Source organism: Prunus avium, chromosome 2 (assembly GCF_965620075.1).
Source record: "Prunus avium chromosome 2, drPruAviu1.hap1.1, whole genome shotgun sequence".
NCBI classification, from domain to species: domain Eukaryota; kingdom Viridiplantae; phylum Streptophyta; class Magnoliopsida; order Rosales; family Rosaceae; genus Prunus; species Prunus avium.
The window spans coordinates 39,845,576-39,865,917 of NC_142285.1; the positions used below are offsets into that span (position 1 = coordinate 39,845,576).

The 20,342-nt window shown below is 39.7% G+C and overlaps 4 protein-coding genes across 8 annotated transcripts; 2 read left to right on the forward strand and 2 right to left on the reverse strand.

Annotated features, from left to right (window-relative positions):
• The first annotated feature begins 209 nt into the window (after positions 1 to 209).
• On the forward strand, positions 210 to 3,606 carry EPC1 (Nucleotide-diphospho-sugar transferases superfamily protein). Its single transcript, XM_021977319.2, has 5 exons — positions 210 to 914; positions 1,504 to 1,900; positions 2,216 to 2,379; positions 2,514 to 2,584; positions 3,219 to 3,606. The coding sequence occupies exons 1-5, from the start codon at positions 718 to 720 to the stop codon at positions 3,377 to 3,379; spliced, it is 990 nt and encodes a 329-aa protein (XP_021833011.2). The 5' UTR covers positions 210 to 717; the 3' UTR covers positions 3,380 to 3,606.
• A 309-nt stretch (positions 3,607 to 3,915) lies between these two features.
• LOC110772833 (uncharacterized) lies at positions 3,916 to 6,983 on the reverse strand. Of its 5 annotated transcripts, none has more exons than XM_021977312.2 (3): positions 6,769 to 6,983; positions 4,709 to 6,383; positions 3,916 to 4,388 (listed from the first exon to the last, which is right to left on the reverse strand). In XM_021977312.2, exons 2-3 carry the CDS (start codon positions 6,121 to 6,123, stop codon positions 4,133 to 4,135), a joined length of 1,671 nt encoding a protein of 556 aa, XP_021833004.1. In that variant the 5' UTR covers positions 6,124 to 6,383; positions 6,769 to 6,983; the 3' UTR covers positions 3,916 to 4,132. The 5 variants fall into 5 exon arrangements, with proteins under 5 accessions (XP_021833004.1, XP_021833003.1, XP_021833001.1 ...); XM_021977311.2 differs by having other exon boundaries at positions 6,642 to 6,769; XM_021977309.2 differs by lacking the exon at positions 6,769 to 6,983 and adding an exon at positions 6,490 to 6,743.
• Positions 6,984 to 7,747: 764 nt separating this feature from the next.
• Positions 7,748 to 9,510, reverse strand: LOC110772834 (nematode resistance protein-like HSPRO2). Its single transcript, XM_021977313.2, has one exon. The coding sequence runs from the start codon at positions 9,417 to 9,419 to the stop codon at positions 7,971 to 7,973; it is 1,449 nt and encodes a 482-aa protein (XP_021833005.1). The 5' UTR covers positions 9,420 to 9,510; the 3' UTR covers positions 7,748 to 7,970.
• Positions 9,511 to 15,067: 5,557 nt separating this feature from the next.
• On the forward strand, positions 15,068 to 18,222 carry SYP31 (syntaxin of plants 31). Its single transcript, XM_021977314.2, has 6 exons — positions 15,068 to 15,808; positions 16,303 to 16,553; positions 16,649 to 16,794; positions 16,943 to 16,981; positions 17,515 to 17,712; positions 17,831 to 18,222. Exons 1-6 carry the CDS (start codon positions 15,589 to 15,591, stop codon positions 17,988 to 17,990), a joined length of 1,014 nt encoding a protein of 337 aa, XP_021833006.1. The 5' UTR covers positions 15,068 to 15,588; the 3' UTR covers positions 17,991 to 18,222.
• Positions 18,223 to 20,342: the final 2,120 nt, after the last annotated feature.

Sequence of the window (20,342 nt, forward strand, 5' to 3'; positions counted from 1 at the left end):
CTCATTTACCCAAAAAAAAACAAAGAGGAAAAAAATCCTCATAACAGGTAGATCCACTCCCGAAGAGTCGGCATCCACGCATGGAGAGATGAGAAACGACGTCGTCAAGCCCATTTAAAATTGACAAAGAGGTTCGTTCTCCTAGTCCACTTTAACGGCCGGAAAGGATAAATATTTTTCCCATCAATCATCATCGACAATAAATATCAATAATCAGCTGAAGACAACCTGTTACGCCAACCTATTTGATGTCGTACACGTTCATTTGCACCATACTTTCCGTCTACCACCTCACACACTAACCGACCTCCGGCCCCCTCACAGGAGCCTAAACAACAAGTTATCTCCCATCAGCCCCTCCGATCTGAGACCAAAATGTGAGTACGGACGTTGCTTCGACGTCAATTAGAGCGCGGACGATAAGATCAGCGGCACCAGCTACTCGTCTCCAACTTTAATCTCATCCCAGCCGTCCATCTCTCGTCGTCGCACGGGCTTTGCCTCATAGTACTTACACCCGCGTCGCACCATAGCAATCTCTCTATCTCTGCCGGCGAGTCACAAAGACGGAGGGATTTTAATTAATGGGAAGTTGCAGAAGGGCGGCGACTGAGTTCGAAACTCGTGCTTGAAACACTCGTTCTGACTCGGGCAAGCAAATCGGGTTGGGCTTGGCGCGCGAGCTCGCGATAGCCGAGTTCGCCAAGCCACGCGGTGATGAGAGGGAGCTTGTGGAACCGTCGAACGGTACAGAGGCTGCGGCAGGCGTTGATCTCGACCGTTGGATCCATGAAGATCAAGCTTCTGCTCTGCTGTTGTATCGGCTTCACGCTCATCGCGCTCGCCAGCCGAGCTTCGGACTTTATGGGATGGACCAATCACACTGCTGCTCTGGAGCGGTTCTCTGATTCACGGTTCGTACTGTTGTTTAGATGTTTCCACAGCTCCACATATCCTTCCCGCATTAGTCGCTAATTATAGATTTCAGTATCGGATTAGGCAGCTATCCACTTGCACATCACACGGTTAATTTTTCTTTCTTTGGAAAATAATTAAGCTCGGGGTTTATATTTGATGTTGGTGAATAAACTCATTTTTCTTTCCGACTTTATTAGGAAAGATTCAATAAAATCCCAAACTTCTCTAGAACTTGTTGGATTTTGAGTATATAGAGATGAAATTGAGTTGTTATATGGTCAAATGGAGATAAATGAATTGATGAATCTAATTTTCGATTGTTGAGAATATTTTCATATTAGATAATACTTAGGAGCAGGTATGACTCCGATGGAAACTGAAAATTAGCTATTCAAAGATTGGGAAGATTGTGTTGGTTCTATATTACCCTCATATGCTTCTCTATATTTTACACTCCTAGACTATTTTAATGTATTAACAGAGATCATCATTTGCTGGATGCTATTGATTGGCGTATTGTTGCTTACATCTAGATACCAGTTCTTGTGTATTCATGCTGACATGAAATGTGCAACCTCTATGCAGGAAAGGATACTCTATTGTAATGAACACTTGGAAGAGATATGATCTTTTGAAGCAGTCAATTTCTCACTATTCTAGATGCCCTCGGCTTGATTCGATACATATTGTGTGGAGTGAACCAAGTCCTCCTTCAGATTCTCTGAGAAAATTTCTATACCACATTGTACAATTGAATACTAGAGATGGGCGACAAGTTGAACTGAAATTTGATATCAATACCGAAGACAGCTTGAACAACAGATTTAAAGAAATTAAGGATTTGAGAACAGATGCCATTTTCTCAATTGACGATGATGTTATATTCCCTTGCCCTTCAGTAGAATTTGCTTTCGATGTTTGGCAAAGTGCATCAGATACAATGGTTGGATTCGTGCCTCGCATGCACTGGGTTGATCCGATCGTATGTCTCATTTTCTCTTCTTGCTGCAATAGTTATTCTAAAGTTTTGTCCGCATGTAGAGATAGTGTTACCAAAGTTCTTGTCGTCTTCCCTATACTTCAAGCTTCTTGGTTGGAATATTGTTCTTAATTTCTGTTTGATGTTTCAAGTTCTTATTGATCCATTTAAGCTCGAAATTATTCTTTTTAGGCTAGACAACCTTTACAACAAGACCATTACCATTTAGTGAAGAAAACTCATTTCTTATTAATAATGTTGAAAACTCTTTATGGCACACTTGGTCAGTTGTCTTACAAAAATATGCTCTCTGTGCAGAAAGGTGATAAGAATCGCTACATTTATGGCGGATGGTGGTCAGTTTGGTGGACAGGTACATACAGTATGGTACTGTCTAAGGCAGCCTTCTTCCACAAAAAGTACCTAAGTCTGTACACAAATGAAATGCCAGCATCAATCAGAGAATTTATAACCAAGAACAGGTTTTCACTTTTTCTTTGTTCATTTGTCGCTTACCTTTGTTTTTGGGCATTCATCTATTGATCGGTGTTTGGTTGCATATGTTTGTTTTTTTTAAATGTACAAAAGAACTTAATATTGGGTTGGATTTCACCAGGAACTGTGAAGACATTGCAATGTCTTTTCTCGTAGCAAATGCAACCGGTGCTCCTCCAATATGGGTGAAAGGTAATCACATATCCTATGCTAATTTACATACTTGGTTTTAATTTTGTTTCCTTGCATCTTCGTGTTCGGGATTGTAGTTTTATTATATGCCATGCAATGAATGGGTATTTTGCTTATTTACGGGTCCTTATAATCTGAATAAGATTGAAATGAGATTAAAAAAAATAACTTTTTGTTTCTATGGAAAGATGTTACAAGAGTTGGAGACAAGCCATAATGAGTTCTGCATCATAAATAAAGTTTTAATCGAATAATGCAGCAGAGTAGGCATGATGAAACTTAGAATGACAGTTCAGAGCGTTAAATGTTGAGATGATACCTGTTCTAACTTCTAAGTGCCTTGGTCAAGGACACACCTGCTAAACTGAGTCCAATATAAACATTTATATGTGAACTACAGCTTTCACCAATAGTAATATAACAATAATGGAAATGCCATAAATTTCTCTTGTGATTTTGGGGAGGAATGCTAACTCTTGCTCCCATAGCCTTTTGCTTTCATAAACATTGTAACCAAAGCAAATTGTCACCTTGCTTGATGTATATCAGGAAGTGCTTTGCAATACACTACCGCATTATTCTATCTCAATTATTTTCTTTTCTGGTACTTATGTATTGCTGTGCTTTTCTTCAGGTAAGATATTTGAGATTGGTTCAACTGGAATCAGTAGCTTAGGAGGTCACAGTGAAAAAAGAACTCACTGCATCGACAGATTTGTTGCCGAGTTTGGACGAATGCCATTGGTACCAACGTCTGTGAAGGCTGTTGACAGTCGCAACATCTGGTTTTGGTGATTCCAGAGCTTACATTTCCGTCAATCAAATTGCTTCAGTCCTGTTAGAGTTATTCTGGTACTTCTTTGTTCCTGAGTTGTATAATATTGGATTCTAGGAAATGTATGCCATTTTGTGACAGCAGCTAATTTAGCACGCCCATATATAGATTGATTTTCTTGTTTTCTTACCTTTGTAACACGAGGAAGGCAGTTGCCATATGAGTAATGAGATAGGTCTTTTCCAAATCTAGTATCAGGTAGTTGTAGAAACATACGGTGTTTTTGTGTTTTTGGCATCTTGGTTAAATGACACTCAAGGAATTTACCACATCCCAGAAATTAATTATACCTCCGGTCCGGATGATTCTATTTTGAATCACCCCATATGATTTAGCCTTTTAACTTTTCTTTTCATATGGAGATGATCATGCATGTTGGGAGGTAACAGATAATTAATGGTAATATTTTTGAATTTCAATTTGGACTGGACACTGTAAAGTAAAGCAATCTTTTGGAATTGAAGTGATTTCCTTGAGAAACAAGACAAACAGAAACTTGGTCAAAACTCAATGTCAAACTCATTTCTTATTGCGATCAAACTGGAGTACAAAACTAGGTATATGCTAACTCTGCAGTCAATCTGGTCTAGAATGAGAATGACAGATTTTTATTTACAATCCTGGTCAAATTCTTTCCTATAGATACTTAATTTAATTGGGGCAGTAACACGTCCCTGGCATTGCCGGATGGTAGCCCATACTTATTTATCAAATTACAAAACTTGGTTGTAGTTATCATAGGATGTATCGAGGGGGAAGCAGGTGTCTTCGCCGCCAGTGCTCCAGAGGAAGTTGGCATACTTGGAGGCATAGTAGGGGTTGCAGGGTTCAGTTGCCATTGCTTGCTGGTATCTCTCTTCGGCACCCCAGAGGTCTTTCCTTACTATCCACAAGAAGTCTGCATATCGACTCACAGCCTCGGCATCTGGTTTCTCCCCTTGCACGGCGCGCCTGAAGCACTGCTCAGCCCTGCAAACCCAAAAAACACAGATCACACACTGGACCACATAATTAAGTCCTCTCATCAGACACTTGCCATAGCCTTCATATCGAAAAACAGAACCAAATCTAAGTCATCTATCAATTCCTCCATGGTCCAACCTTACAACACAAGGACATGTATTATTCCTAAACATATATGGCTGGCTAGTCTTACTCATCTTCACCAAAATGATGGGCTAGGTTTATTTCCTTGGTAAAAGTTAGATTCAGACAAGCAAACAAGGCAACAAACAAATATGAATTAGTGTAAACAGTAAGCATATTGGAGAAGATAATATGATACTCACCTATCATGATCATGCATCACGACATAGAGGAACTGTGCATAGTTGGAGAGTAGGAGTGCATTATCGGGCTCCTTGGCTAAACCTATCTGGTACAAAACATCAGTTCTAAAGTATTCGTCATAATAATCTGGTTCAACATTCACCGTCACTGGCGACACAAATTGTTGCAGTGTTTCATGATCAAGGGCCTCATCCCTCAATTCTGCTTGCATCCTTGAAGCTTCCTCCACCACAGAGTTCCACAATTTCACCTCCTCCTCGGTTGTGAACTCCTCATGATTGAACAACGAAATACCATACATCTTTTCAGGATCAACAATGGCATTCTTGATCGAACTTGTTGGGCTCACTTTGTCACCACCATCGCCATTTACGCCTTCATTCGAGGTCCTTTTCACAACCCCATTAGAATCAGTCACAGAAAATATGTCAGCTTCGGAAACATCATCAGATTTTGAATTGGGCTGTTCCTTTTTCTCAGTCACAGTCAAAATCTCGGTGATAACAGGCAAAGGTATAGCTGCAACGGCAGCATTATTATTCATCGAGTACACTGTGAAATTTGCTAGCAAGACCATCACATAGACCATGAGAGTCGGTGATTTCGAGAAAACCTGTTGAAACAACCACACAAATGACATGTTCATTTCTCTCTTCTGCACCTTAGCTACGATCTCTTGCAAGTCTTCAGAGTAAAGACTTTCCCTTATACTTAAAGCGCCGCTATGAAGCTCGCGTACGATGAACACCATGGAAGAGAATGCTTTGCTCAAAGAGCAAGAAGTAAACTCCCCTGCGTCTCCTCTGGGGCTCTCTTCCCATTGGCGATGCTTCTTCTTTATTAACCTAAGGGACATAGGAAACTCAAGGCTGTTGGCCTTTCTTTCAATGGTGGCTCTAACAATTTCATTTCTTTCTGGCCAGTCTGGTGGCTCCGGATGAATACCAAGAAGAGAAGGTTCTAAAGCACTGAGCTTCAAGCTCGAAGATTGCACTGAAAAACCATTGGATTTGCTGTTTTCACCTTCTGGGTACATGGAAACCGGAGACGTTTTCGAGATTTTCGATACGACCAAAGGTGGTTCCTCTTCACTTTCCTCATCATCTTCTTCAGAAAGGTTGAAATTTTGTGCCAAATCTTCAATCTGCTTCGATAATTCTTCGTATGAGAAATCATCAAAATTGGCTCTACAACGTTGCTTCGAGTGACGACCTTTCAAACTAGTCGACCCAGAAGAGACCAAACGATGAACGAACCCATAAGCCAAAGCTCCACTGCTTCCACTCGGTTTTGTCAGCGAATGAAAAGAAATTGAATGCGATGGTTTCGAAGATGAAGAAGAAAGTGGATGCGGTACCGAAACCTGAAGTATGCTTTCCAAACTCTTAGAACAATGAACGACCCCGGATCCCATATCTAATAATCAACCCTAAAAAAGCTACACGATGAGAAACAGAGAAAACCCAAAAACAGAGGCACAGATGCAGCAACTGATAATTGAAGAAAAGAAAGAGTATAGTGGAGAAAAAGCGGTCACACACTAGTCCCAAGAATCCCGTGCGCCAAAAAAGTCTAAAAGGGTGTCATATCATATTCATACAAGGACTGCAAATTTTATGGATTTTGGATGCAGCAAAAGTCTAACTGGGTTCTGGAAGTCCCTTTCAATCCAACCTGAAATTGGTAAAAAAGGCAAACACGTTTAATCAGTCAAAAATTCATAATCTCCAATCCATACATATAAATAAATATATATATGACAATATCTCACCCAACCCACCGCCTCAAATCATTGAAAAACAAAACCCTTTTTTTCTAAAAAGAGAGGAGAGTGATTAGAGAAAAAACAAGTGTGAAATCATGAAATGATGATGACCATGGTGGCTTGAAAGGGTTCCCACCATCACCATTTTACGTGACAAAGTCCTTTACCATGGAGGAGAGAATATTCAGCTGAAATTTGGAGTTTCTCTTTCTCCGAAAATTGAGAGAGAGACCCGAATTTGAAAACTGTAATGAGACAGAGCAAAAAGATACAACACAAGTTAAGAATAAGAACCTTTCAGGGTCTTTGCTTGTTTGTTGGCCGCAGAAAGGTAGAAATTTTCGGTTTGGTATTTTCAGGTGAGAGACTTGCACCACACGTGGAGAAATGCTACTGGTACACTGCGACGATTGGCATTTCTACCGCTAATTTTAGTTCTTTCCGTGTATGAATTCGCCTTCCTACTTGACCCAATTGGACCGTCTGTCCAATTTGTATTTAATCAGCCAGAAAATCAATTTCTCTTTCGCTCGGTAAATAAAATCAGATTTTGTTCGCAACGAATAAGGTTTCTGAAAACGTGGGACTACGTCGTTCTAGTACCGAGTCACATGCGAACTACGATAACTAAGAGCCGCCTTTTTCTCCTATCTTATTGAATGTCGACACTTGGCCAAATACTACAGACTCGCTCACACACCTGTCGTCACTTTCTATCGACACGTGTAACTGTGCAGGTGGGATGTTGTTGAGGAAATCCCTCTCTCTCTCTCTCTTCCCATTAGTGTAGAAACTTCCTTTCTCTTTTTTGGGGATACACCTGAGTTACGAAGTTTGAAACTAAAATTCGATGGTACCATAATAAATAGGTTCGCATTAATAATTTTGGACCCGAGATCATTGAGGGCCCAATTCACAAACAAATCACAAACAAAGGTGAGATTGAAGCCTGAACCCAAAACCATGTGAAGCTAAAATAGCCCAACACAGCACATTGGCAGGCTTCATTTGCGGGAGACTCATGCGCCACTAACAAAACAGTGATATTCTCATTTCGCATAAGTGCTTATCGGATATCAGGCATGGAACTTGCATATGAGCACTCAAGTTTCCCCGGAACCAGTTCCTCTCTAGAAGCATTCCTTTCTTCACAATCATACCACAAGTTGAACAATGACAATGAGAACCAATCAAGTCCAGTTATGTAGCATAAGAAGAGAGAAGAATCATGTGCTGCTGTTCCAATTCTGGGCTTTATTACATTCTCCTTGGATAAATAACAAATTAAATATTTTATAAGAATCGTAATATTTTACAGGATTTAATCATACATGAAGACCTACAACATATAACAAAAATCCACCGGGGAAACATTCAAAATATTAAGTACAAAAATTTCTCTCTTAATTATAAGTCTCCGTTACACACAATTTAAGAAGAGGAGAAGGAGACCCAGTCAACCACCTAACCCAACCAGTCAACGCGCCAAACAGTACTCACTGCTTCCTCCGACTCCGTCCGACTCCTCCTCCATGTTCGTGATTCAAACTGTCGCCCAAAAACGTCTTTGCCGCGTCCAAACTCGGAAAATAAGTCGGTTCCAAGAATATCTGACTTAGTGAGTCACATATCTCCGTACTCACCACGACTCGGTTCCCCTTCGCTTCCAAGCTACCCATCAAAACCACCAGCACCTGTTTGTACGCGTAGTAGAACCGCTTCAGCGCCGACTCAATCGCCTGAAGCGCCTGCAGCACGTGGATCTTCTCCGAGTCCGAATCCGATCCGATCTTCTTCTCTGAATACAACCTCATCGCCGCCTCCTGAATCCTGGGCCCACCCTTGGGGTCCACCTCAACATCCAAGATGTACGGCACCCTGTGCCTCAACTCCTTACAAAGCTTCGTCACGTCCACCAGGCCCTTCGATCTGAAGCAAAACGACTCCGTCTCGTCCACCGTCTTGATGCTGAGCTGGTTCTTCAGCCTCAGAAAATCGTCCGGGTCCATCAGAAGGTGGAGATCTTCGATCTCTGCCAGAAGCTTCCATATCCGTTCGATCAGGTAACAGTCACTGGCGGCTTTTTCGAAGTCCCTCGCCTCGATTCGGCTCGTGACGCGCTTGAGAAGCTCCTGGCAGACGAACACCCACGACTCGAGGACCTGGTGCGTGGTGTACACCGTCTGGTTCTCGTAGTTGTCGATGTGATCGTACGGGCTCTTCTTCAGCGAATGCAGCTCGCTCGGCCTGCAAACGGCGTCGTAATCCAGGTCCGGCTTCCCGGCTAGGTTCGGCTCTCCCAAACCTAGCGTGTACGGACAGCTCCTCATCTCGCATTCGATCGAGTACAAGATCTTCTGCGCCATGCCTTCGGATTTGTGCCACGTGGCGAGCCGCGGAAGCAAGCTGGCCTCGCTGGTGCGGCTCACCACCGTCGTCTCACCCGAACTCCACACCTCGGCTGAGCTCCCGTTCCGAGCGAGCTCGCCGTACGACGTGCTCAGATCGACGATGGGAGCGGCTCCACGTGTCTCGCTGTCTTCTTCGTCGTCCTCGATCAGCATCGCAATGAGTTGTATCTGGCTGGTGGTGAGCGACTCGAGGCGGCGCTTCCACTCGCGCCGGTTCGAGTACGGTCTCGGGTCGGACAAAACGGTGGAGATGAACCGGAACGAAATTTCGAGAGCTTGCAAGGCCGGTTTTAGAACCGACTCGTTTCTCCAGCACGGGAAGTCGTTGGAATTCCAGAGGTTTCGGAGCTCCGGGAGGCGAAGGTAGTGCTCGTAAGTGGAGCAAGCCATTTCGGAAGCCTCCGAAATATCAGTTTGGACTTGTGCGGCGCGAAACGAACCGGGTATCGAAACGTGGAGCTTGTTGGAGAGCTTTGGGGATTTACTGGGCATGTCAGAGGAGACCATCTTGGCTTTCCAATCTAAATCAACCATGTTGTTAGCAGAGAAATGAAATGATGAATGAATTTGAATAAGGGCTGTTATCCTTCTGAATTGGATTTTGTTTATATTTTGAACAAAGGAAGAGAGAGGGGTATTTATAGGGCAAACGGAAATTTCAAACAGAAGAAAAGGCGTGTGGAATATGGGCATGAAGAACGAGGAATTTGAAAGTCGTGGTTTTGAAAAAAATCAAAAATTTTAAATTTTAAAAAAACGTTATTTTTCCTTTCTTTTCATTTTTATATAATAGAAATTTATGGACACACAAAGCTTATCCATATCACCTAACGACTAGCCTGTTATCAATACGGCGTGTCGTATGTGTACTGTACTTAGCTTCGTAAGTAGGAAACTGCCTTTGTTTGAAATGGAATCTAAAATAGTAGAGCCATTGAAGGTTGACCATGGTCAACCAAGCACATCCATCTACTACCCACTACATCTTCTACACCGCCTTCCATTCCATCTGACTTTTCTTTTTCTTTTTAACTTTTTTCCTTTTTTTCCATGGAAATAAAACGTTAAAGCCAGCTTCCTAATTATATAGAGGGATAGATAATCCCTTACTCATCTATCAATGATTGTAATTACATTCTTAATTCACGGCGACATTTATCTTCTTTTTTCCTCTGATTGATACTTTGGATGTGTATCCTAAAAAGCTGGCACAATTTGGATATGTCTTGCAATTAAATATCATTTAAACAGCTCACACGGATTTATCAACCGGTAAATTAAAATAGAATTTTCATGAATTGTAGGGATGACGACAATAAAATTACCGTATAGTTTGATGTTGCACGATAGAATTTTACTTTGTCAAGGGAGGAGAGAAGAAGTTTCTCAAAATCTTATAATTTTTCTACTAAACCTTTTCTTTTTTTTGGTGAAAACTAAACCTTTTCGATAAGACCATGCATCTATATATACATAAAGTAAAAGATATAAAATAGTAAAGCATTCAAAATACCCGAAAAATCCTAAGTATTTATTATAATTTGAGCGGTCAATAGTTGTTGTGGTTGATTTTTAATGAAAAATTATTGGAGTGCTTGCCTAGGATGCTTCTTGGGTTTTCCACGTTTTGTCCCTTGTCAAATCCGTTCTTATTCATTTCTATAATTTTGTGTTTCTTTATTTAAAGAAGCTAACGGTTTGTGCATAATTCTCAATCGGTCAAAATCTAAAGAAGGTGACATGAGTTATGAAGCATGCCGTTGTCGGTAAACTAGGGATTATAATTAGGAGACTCAAAAATCTGTCCATGCATTTAGGGCAGGAAAACGACCGAGACATGGCCTTTTAGTACACGGAAGATACAAAAATACAATTAATTTTATACGATTATCCATTACGGGAAACAATACTCAACTCATAATCAGCTCCTCAGATTTGATTGAAGCCAAACTAGCTACTCTCAAACAGAAAAAAAACAAGTAAATGCCAACTGGGTATTGGTATTTGGATAGGATTGTACAGCTTGCAAATGTTTTAATTGGCTTTTCATCTTGTGTTTGAGCCAGCGAAGGCTCATTGATATTGGCTATACAATGATAAAATAAGGCAACTTGATTGGGTTTTTAGGTTTGTTTTTATAATTACTTGCTGCTCAAGTCCAAAAAGCCACGATTCTCTTTCCAAGTCTACGAGGGCAAACGAATACCTGATTTTTGAATGTATTGTTTGTTGGGGTGCTAATTATGTTTTTGAGGAATAAATTGAAGAAGTTTGTTGCTATTTCAATCGAATATCGTAGAGGATAATCAGAACATATACTCTTTAGAAATAAATAATTATAACGATCGTATGTATACTCTTTGGAGGAATGTTTTTGTTTTTTTAGGGAAATTTTGTTCTTGGCATAAGATCAGTGGGTCTCTATGTGCAGTTATGCTGATATGTGTAAAGGATGTGAATCCCCTCCTTTGTGGCCATATTGGTGTTGTCTTTGGTCCCTTTGCGGTGACGTAACTCGGTTTTGTATTTTGTTTTGATTTTGTGTGGGGAAGATTTGTTGTACTAGATTGTACTAGTTTTTAGTCTAATATTTCGTGTGCATATGGTACTTTATTTTTGCATTTGGCAGTTTCGGCCCTTATATTCTCTATTTGTTTCCTTTAAGTTAGTATTTATTAAAAAATAAAAGTTTCAACACACAATTCAAATGCGAGTCAAAGTTAAATCGAGAGACGAAAATGAGTATAGTCAAAGTGAAAGCCGTAAATGTGGAGCAACGCAAGCCCCAACCTCCATAGGGTTTGGACAAAGAGCATTGGTTCTTAATGTGTTTTGTTTCACTGGGCCATACTATATATATATATATTCAAAAGGGTTGGAATGTTATTTACGAGAAAGGTGATTTTTCGGAGCTTTATCTTTTAGCGTAGCATTCAAAACCAAATTGTTATTATATGCTTGATCTTTACAATAAAAATTGTTATTTCATAGGTTGTTGCCTTCCAAGATTTGCACAAAAGCAGCAAAATGGGGGCGGACTTTTACATTTGCATTTACATTAGATATCCATATGACAAACAAACAGACAGACAGACAGAGACAATAACAACAATAATTTAATTGAACCAAAACCAAGTGGCCATTTCATCGTTCCATTCAATTCAAATTATGGGCACTGCATCGTTCCGTTGGCTTTGGATAAGAAGAACCCTCTTCTTTTTAACTTTTTGAGTCCTTGTCACCCACTCACTCGCTTTCTTTACAAACGACGTCGTTGGCGTCGGCCATATCCGAACCCCAACCCAACAGAAGACTCGTTTGTTTTTTGTTGTTGTTGGAGGAGGATTGGACTCAATCCCCTCCCGCGTTTACCGCCACAAATATCCGCCAATCCCACCGCCTTTGACTTCCACACGTGTCTTCCCTCCATTGGCCAAGAGACTCGATCTAAGTGCCCTCCTACTCGGCGTCCCTTTTCTGGCCAACGAACCACGCAGGGTAGTACCATGTGACATGCCCCCACCTCCCGACACGTGGAGTGCGCATCACGTGCGCCACCAACTTCACATGTCCCCGGTTACACGTGGGGTCATCACTGTTCCCCGGCGGTGCCTAACAAGCCACCACGATGCTGCCATTTTTCACGTACCCTGTTACAGTTTGTGAGTTGGAGACAGTTGGGATGGTAACGGTTAGTTGGCTTTGCCGTAAATTATCGTGCAGGTGTATGGTAGTATGGATATATTCGTATGCCGACTCATCAGAGCAAAAGCAATCCAAATAAAAAAGTTTGGTGCTTTATTTTATTTTATTTTGTTTCTTTTTTAGAAAGTAAAATTGGGTACTTTTGTTTTGCACTCAACTTATTTCAAAATCGTTTTTAATGAGGAAAATAGGTAGATGGCGATGAACAAAAATACAACTTCCTTCGAAGGATTTTATTAAACTTGACTGGGGGAGAAAGGCGTCTGTTGCTTTATTTGACTTTGGAGAAAAGTCAATTGTGGGCTAGGAGTGGTTTCCTAGCAAGGAAGCATGTTTTCAGGCAGAAAGTGGGGCATTATTGGCGATCATGCACCGGATGCCATGGATTGGCCCCAACTTGTTCTCACCTTTTCTTCCACGATTTTATCCACTCGTTTGATAGGATTGAATCGGTATCTTTTCAGATATATGCTATTGAGTCTATGTCCTCATTTGCATATTGATGACTGTTAATTCTTAATACAAATGAGTATTACAAAATATAGATAGTTATCAATCACTCATAAACGACTATTAATTTTTAATACAAACGAGTATTACAAAATATGGACGGTTATCAACTACTCATAAATGACTGTCAATCAACTCTATTCTAGTGTTTTTGTGCAGATCTTTTAACAAGTGATTAGATTACCAAACGTAAAGGGAAATATAAGATGAGGTCCACCAGTTTGGCCAAAGTCCGCGTTTTGTGACTTGAATTCTACCAATACAATTATATGGTTAGCACCGTTAGAAAACAACTCAAAAAGAAGAACGGACCACCATTCAATTACGTGCCATTTTTCTAGCCATTTTGATCATCGGGATGAGAAGAATACATACGACATCATTATCTGAAATTGATGGCTGAAAACCAATCAAAGCATCTCCCGCCCCCCCATTACAAAACAAAAATGTCTGCTTGTTCTGTTCTTGCCGTGTTTGGATAATATTACCCGGGAATAATAATTTATTCCAAACCCTAGTCACAAACCATTTCATTTTCCTCTCCAGGTGCTTCTCTTATCCATCAATCATCACAGATAGTGCACTGCACAAGAAGCAACCACAAAAAAAATCCCCGAAAAATAAAAACAAGAGAACAACATTATAATTTGTACACCGTACGTGCACTACTCAAACTCATCTTAGATTAGAGAAATGGGAGACCGACGTAATCAATCACTCAAATCCGAGATTAAGAAAACACACATGATTTTGTTAAGAATGAGATTTGTTGCCTCAACATAATTTCGTCGGCCATTCTTGCGTCATGACCCATGACTTGTGAACAAACCCTAATTAGACATGCGCATCAGTAGTTATGGGAGATAACTTGAAGAAACCAAAACGTACGTACCTACCCCACCACAAGTTTGAAATGTTTATAAAATATTAGCATTAATTAAGGTTAATGGCGCTTTTAATACAATCAGAAACAGTCATGCAGACGAATAAAAACATTAAATTAAAAACAAAGACCAGCGTGCCTCCCCTGTTTATAGTTTGATGTTTTAGTGGATAGACATTACGTGCGACGACTCAAAGGCTTGCCACCGTCTTGCCTCTCTTTCGCAAGTCAAAAGGACATAAAAATACTCCAGAAATCTTGTTAAGTCCGGGCCCAAGGGAACCAGGGGGACCAAATCGTGGGAAATATTGAGGCAATGAAAGGAGCAGCTTAACCCACTTTATGAGTTTTTATCAGATTATGTTTGTTTCGAATGTGAAATGATATGTTTGTGTTGTGTTTTTATTTGCTAAGGACAACATGGGATGCATGAGCTTGGTTTTACTTATAGAGCCACTATGGATATAAAATAAGAGCACGCTGTTTCGAACCATTTTGTGGTCAACATGTTTCAGAGTATGCTCATAAACATGTGGATTTTATTTATTTATGAGAAGCAATAAATTTTTATTGAGAATAAGAACAGGTATAAAAAAATATAACTAAGGTCAAGAGCATTAGGTGAGCATCTTTACACATAAGAGCCCGGGCATCAGTGTAGAAGATGAAAATGGCTGATGGTGAGATTTATACAGTCGGGTGGAGGGGAGGGAGAGAAAGTTGGGGTTTTTGTGAAAACCTAGATCTATTTTGGATCTGATGGCTGTGATCTAAGCTAGATTGAAACTGGGCTGCACAGGCCCAAAGGATAATGTATTTGTGAAAACAAATTAGGCGTGACCCAAGAGGAGGTATGAGCATGGGCTGGTTTTTCTTTTTTTGGTCTAATGAGCATGGGCTGGTTGGAAAACTCAAATTTGCCCAAATTATAGTGAGTTGGACCCACAAATTTAACCCAATATCTGTTCGAGGATTGTAAAGGATATGATTTTGATAAGATATAATGTCAAGTGATTAAACATATAAACTCTTTGCATATGTGAGTTAGATTAGTTGGCTAAAATAGAGTGCCCATCTCATCGACATGCGCGTTCGATTCCCGTAAACTCTTCAGGTTGCTATTTGAGTTGAAGATTTCTTCATCTTTGTGCAAATTATCGGGTTTGAACTAAGAAATCTTAGTCCCATCTAAGATGGAGATTGAACTTGGATTAGTAGGTTTATCCAACTAAAATACCCACCTCTACTACAAATTTTAAATCATTAATTAAGACGAATATATTTTCATCACATCTAGTGATCATGTCTCATTCATATATGAAATTTGAAAACATGAAGATGCAAAAGAGGAAAATATAAAAACCAATTTCATTTTCAGCATTAAAATTATTTTCATCATTTCACGCATTTGTGGGTGTCATGGCGGAAGTTTGATTGGGCCGCCTAGAGCGTCAGGGGACCCAACTCCAAGTCCAAGGTCTAGGAAGCAAGCAATCTGTTGCTGCTCACCTCCGGTTTGCAGGTGATCCAACCACCGACAAACGACCAATACCTATATTTCCCTCTCTCTCTCGACCTTTTTCCATCTGAGGCTTGTCGTTTCCAATGGCCTTCACGTACCGTGATCGGACCACAGAGTTCCGATCACTCTCCGAGACCCTCCAGAAAATCGGAGGAATCACAGCCGTTCATCAACCTCAGAATGTCTCATCTCCGTCCAAATCTCCGGGACCCGCCTCTTCTGGATCCGAATTCAACAAGAAGGCTTCCCGAATCGGGTTGGGGATCCAGGAAACCTCTCAGAAGATCTCAAGGCTCACCCAGTGTATTTTGCATTTGCTCCTCTCCTTTTCATTTCCAAAATTGAATCTTCCGTGCTCTATATACGTATGTGCTTGTATTTATGTATTTATGCCTAGCTGTTTGATGGCTGAGAAAATGTAGGAAAATTACAAAATTGAAGTTCGAATGTGATGCATTTGTTTACTTTAAACTGTTAACAGTTCAGCTAAGCTTTGTTCAAGCACTTCAGTACGAGAGCCATATGAAAGCTAAATCTTTGATATTGCTAAGGAGCTGTTTTAGAGTTCTGAAATACTGATTGATAATTGACGATGATTGGAGAAAATAAGCGTCACATATGATTTACTTACGTTTCCAACTGATTGTATTGCATTGCCTAAAATTTTGCTCACAAAACCTAATATTGTAATTTGTGAGTTCACTTTTTCTACTGGGTTTGAATTCTCCTCAGAATTTTATTAGGTGGGTGAGGATATGTCGACCTAAGGCTTGTGTTTTCCATGTGTTAATCTGCAGTGGCAAAGAGGTCGTCTATGTTTGATGATCCGATAATGGAAATTCAGGAATTAACTGCTTTAGTGAAGAATGACATTACAGCACTGAATGTGGCTCTTACCGATTTGCAAACCATTCAAAGCGTGGAAATAGCTGATGGAAGTTATTCCCAGGACAAAGTTGTTCATTCAACAGCCGTCTGTGATGACTTGAAAAGCAAACTTATGAGGGCTACCAAACAGCTTCAAGATGTATTAACCACTAGAACAGAGGTCAGTGCTTGTTTTGATTTGTACACTTGGTAAGCGTCTTTTTTGTCCGTGTCTCTGGTTGTTTCCTTACAACTCCACGTTTTTTGCCCCCTCAGAATATCAAGGCTCACGAGAATAGGAAACAGATGTTTTCTACAAATGCATCAAGAGATAACCCTTTCCGGCAACCTGCAAAAAGTGTGACCGAACCTGCTCCCTGGTCAACTACAAATAGTGCACCTGGAAATTTGCAACCGTCACCGTGAGTATTTTGTATTAAAGAGATCTACTAAGTCTGTTTATGTTCTGATGTTTGTCAATTAGTAGTATATTAGGCCTTCCACCGTTCATGTACCGGTAATTTATTTATCGTTTCATCTCTCTCTCTCTCTCTCTCTCTCTCTCACCAGATTGCCATCAAATGAAGTTCAAGCTGGCAGCCAACTGAGGTATGTTAGCTCCGGAAGAAAATTGAAATTTCTTATTCATCTCCTTTTGTCATATTCCCTACAAATACCTGCTGCATAAACTATGCATGCATATGTGCACGTACTTCCAATCATAAATATGACAAGCACACGTTCTTTCAGTATTATTTTTATTCATCTTTTATTCTTGCCTGAAATGCTTGTATCTGCTACATAGGCTATAACCAATACTTTCAACCACCCTCCTTTAATTAGAAGTGAACCACTGTCTGCTTTACTTCCGGAAAGCATCTAAGAAGGCCGCATAGGGCCTTCATCAACTTGGATGATTATCTGGAATGCAGCTATTACAATCGAACTCATATTTCATATTGTCATGCCTCAACAAAAACTAGGATGCACTTGTCAATTTTCTCCATTCTGAATTTCTGGTATTGATGATTATTTTATTTAGTTGCCAGAAATAAGGTGTTAAATGATTTGGTTTTCTGATATCTGTTTATAGATGTATGTTGATGGAAAATAACTGCTTGTTTTAAACATTGCCAAGACAGACGAAGGTTAGCTGTAGATAACCCTCCATCGCAGCAAATGGAAATGTCCATGTTACAGCAGGTAGTTCCAAGGCAAGAAAATTATACACAAAGCCGGGCTGTTGCTCTACACAATGTAGAATCTACAATTTCCGAATTGAGTGGCATCTTTACACATTTGGCTACAATGGTTGCACAGCAAGGGGAACTGGCTATCAGGTTTTCTCTTTTTGCTGCTTGTAAATTTGTGATGTTTTATTATTCAGTCTCTTAGTGTGATGAAAGTTGGATCATAGAATACTGGATGCACTTTTACTAAGCTGGTTGTCGTGAACAGGATTGATGACAACATGGAAGAATCACTGGCAAATGTTGAGGGAGCACACAACGCTTTACTAAGGAATCTCAACCGAATATCATCAAATAGGTGGCTTATAATCAAGATATTTGCCATTTTGGTATTTTTCCTGATTGTCTTCATCTTCTTTGTGGCATAAAGTTTGGTATTGAAAACCCAGCAGTAGAATTCTTGCTGCATGGTGTATTCAGGCTTCTTCCGCCCCAAAGCTGATCATTGAAAGCAGAAAAGGGTACTTTGTTCTGTATATTTAATGGGCATGCCCAATTGACAATTCTCAAGTTTTAGCTTGTACAATTAGTAGCATTCTTTATAGCATACATATGTTTGCCTGCGTGATAAAGTGATATGAAGCTCCGGTTGTTGTCTTCTTTGCTCTGCTTTCCCTACAATTGGCCCAGATACACGCGCATATACATGCAAAAGTGATTTGAACTTTGTGAGTGTGAATAAACTAAGAAGATCAGAAAGAAGAAAAATGGACCAAAATTAAGAACGGGTTAAATCTTAACTTTGGCCCACCAACCTAACCCTTGACATGCGACTATGATTGATGAACTCGCTGTACTGATAGCCCTTCATACCAAAACCTTGAAAATTTGGTGTTTGGATGTGCAACTTTAACTGCCCCGTAGTCAAAAGGGTTCAAAGCTAGGTACTAGCTGCACTGCGAAGCGATGACCTTCAACAATGGTCTGGATTTCGTCCAAGTCATGTCCTTCCCACCTGGCAAACTCACGGGTTCACGCGATTTGAATCCTAACCTGTTAACTGTTAGAATTGAAGGTGAGGGGTCCTTTTAACAATTTACGAATGATTTTAATCACTTAAACTACAAATCACTTGTCGAATTCTATTATAGTAAAGTATGTCTTGATGGGCGGTTACATTTCGAAAGGTTTAATGCATCTATCTGTCTCTTTTTAATTGAATTTTGTTCTAATGAAATGATTCTTCCTCTTTTTTTCAATACTATATTACAAGAACTTCTCTTTTAAGATTTTTTTTAAATTTTTTTTTTTTTATTGAGATGGGTGATAAAATACTAAATTCATACACATTTAGGATTTGAACTTAGAACCTTCTTCAATGGTAGCAATTGCTTCAAACCACTATATTATACTAGTGTGTCCTTTACTTCTCTTTGAGACTTTGATTGCGTTTTTCGCTGAAGTAAGAAAAGTAACGGACAGCCTAACAAATGAAGAGAAAGAAAACTAGAAAAAGGACAAAGGTAAGTGAGTTGTTGCTGCGCATTTTCTGCGAGCGTTAGATGCAAAACCAACGGAGCCATTAATGGCAGACACAAGTCCAACATTCAAGTCGTCAAGTCTGCAAGGCCATGATATATTGAGATTTGGTAGGTGGTGGAAGGTGCCCATTGAAAAGACTCATGCAAAAACTAACACTGAACAGTGGAATTTGACACTCGTAGACCTAATTGCCTAGTTGCCTACTACAGTAGTAGGCTCATTCATGGCAGACATGTAGAGATAAACCCTACACATTATACATGATATGGTAGTGTCAAGTGTGGTGCAAGAGAAAAAAAAGATATTCAGAGCTGAAAATATCGATTTTGCTTGTAGTGCAGAGGACATGATGGTCTTATTGACTATGATTTGAAGTTTTTGGAATCATTTTGATGTCTTTGTCTGCTTTGATTTCCCCAACCTAGTTTGATGTAAATCTTTCCTTGATTTTGTTGCATAACTGAGATGGGATTGTTCAGTTTCGTATGGAACTTTTATGTAGGTATTAAAGTATATGCTTCCAAAGGCTCACTAATCATCTTTTTTTGGTCGGTAAACGAAATAATCAAGTATAAAATAAGCATAATCAAAGTTTACGCAGAGCAGAAGATCAGTGTGTATGTAAGTGTGTATGATTATCATCATGATCTAACAAAAACAGTGTAATTAAGTATAATAATGTTCCATCATCACTAATTATTTGCACAAATTGTCGGCCTAATAATTAATATTTATTCATCCAAATTAACCAGAAAATTAGAACAAAGATTACTAGATTTTCACGCTGCTTCCAATCAATGATAGTTTGGGATTGTTTCTCTAGCAAGTACTTATGTTTATAAGCACTTTTATTATAAATACGTTGAAATTTTCATAAGAAATCAAAATACTTCATGAAAAAGCACTTGGGAGTTAGAAAGTGCTTCTATGACCCATAAGCACTTCTAAGTTTTTCTGTCAAATATTGTTAGAAGTGCTTTTAACCCTTCCAAAAGCACTCCCAAACATATTACATGAAGGAGATGAGCCAAATCTTTTCTTATAACGTCTATGTCTTTTCCCTCGAGGAATTGTTATTATTATTGCAGACATTTTCCATAGAATAGCACTCATAATGTGTGAGTAGCAGCTTAAAGAGAATGAAATATTAAACATCTAGCATTATTCCAAACCAATGATTGATTTTGTATTAAAATGCTGTGTATTGCACTCTTAAATAAAACCAAAGGATTTGTGGC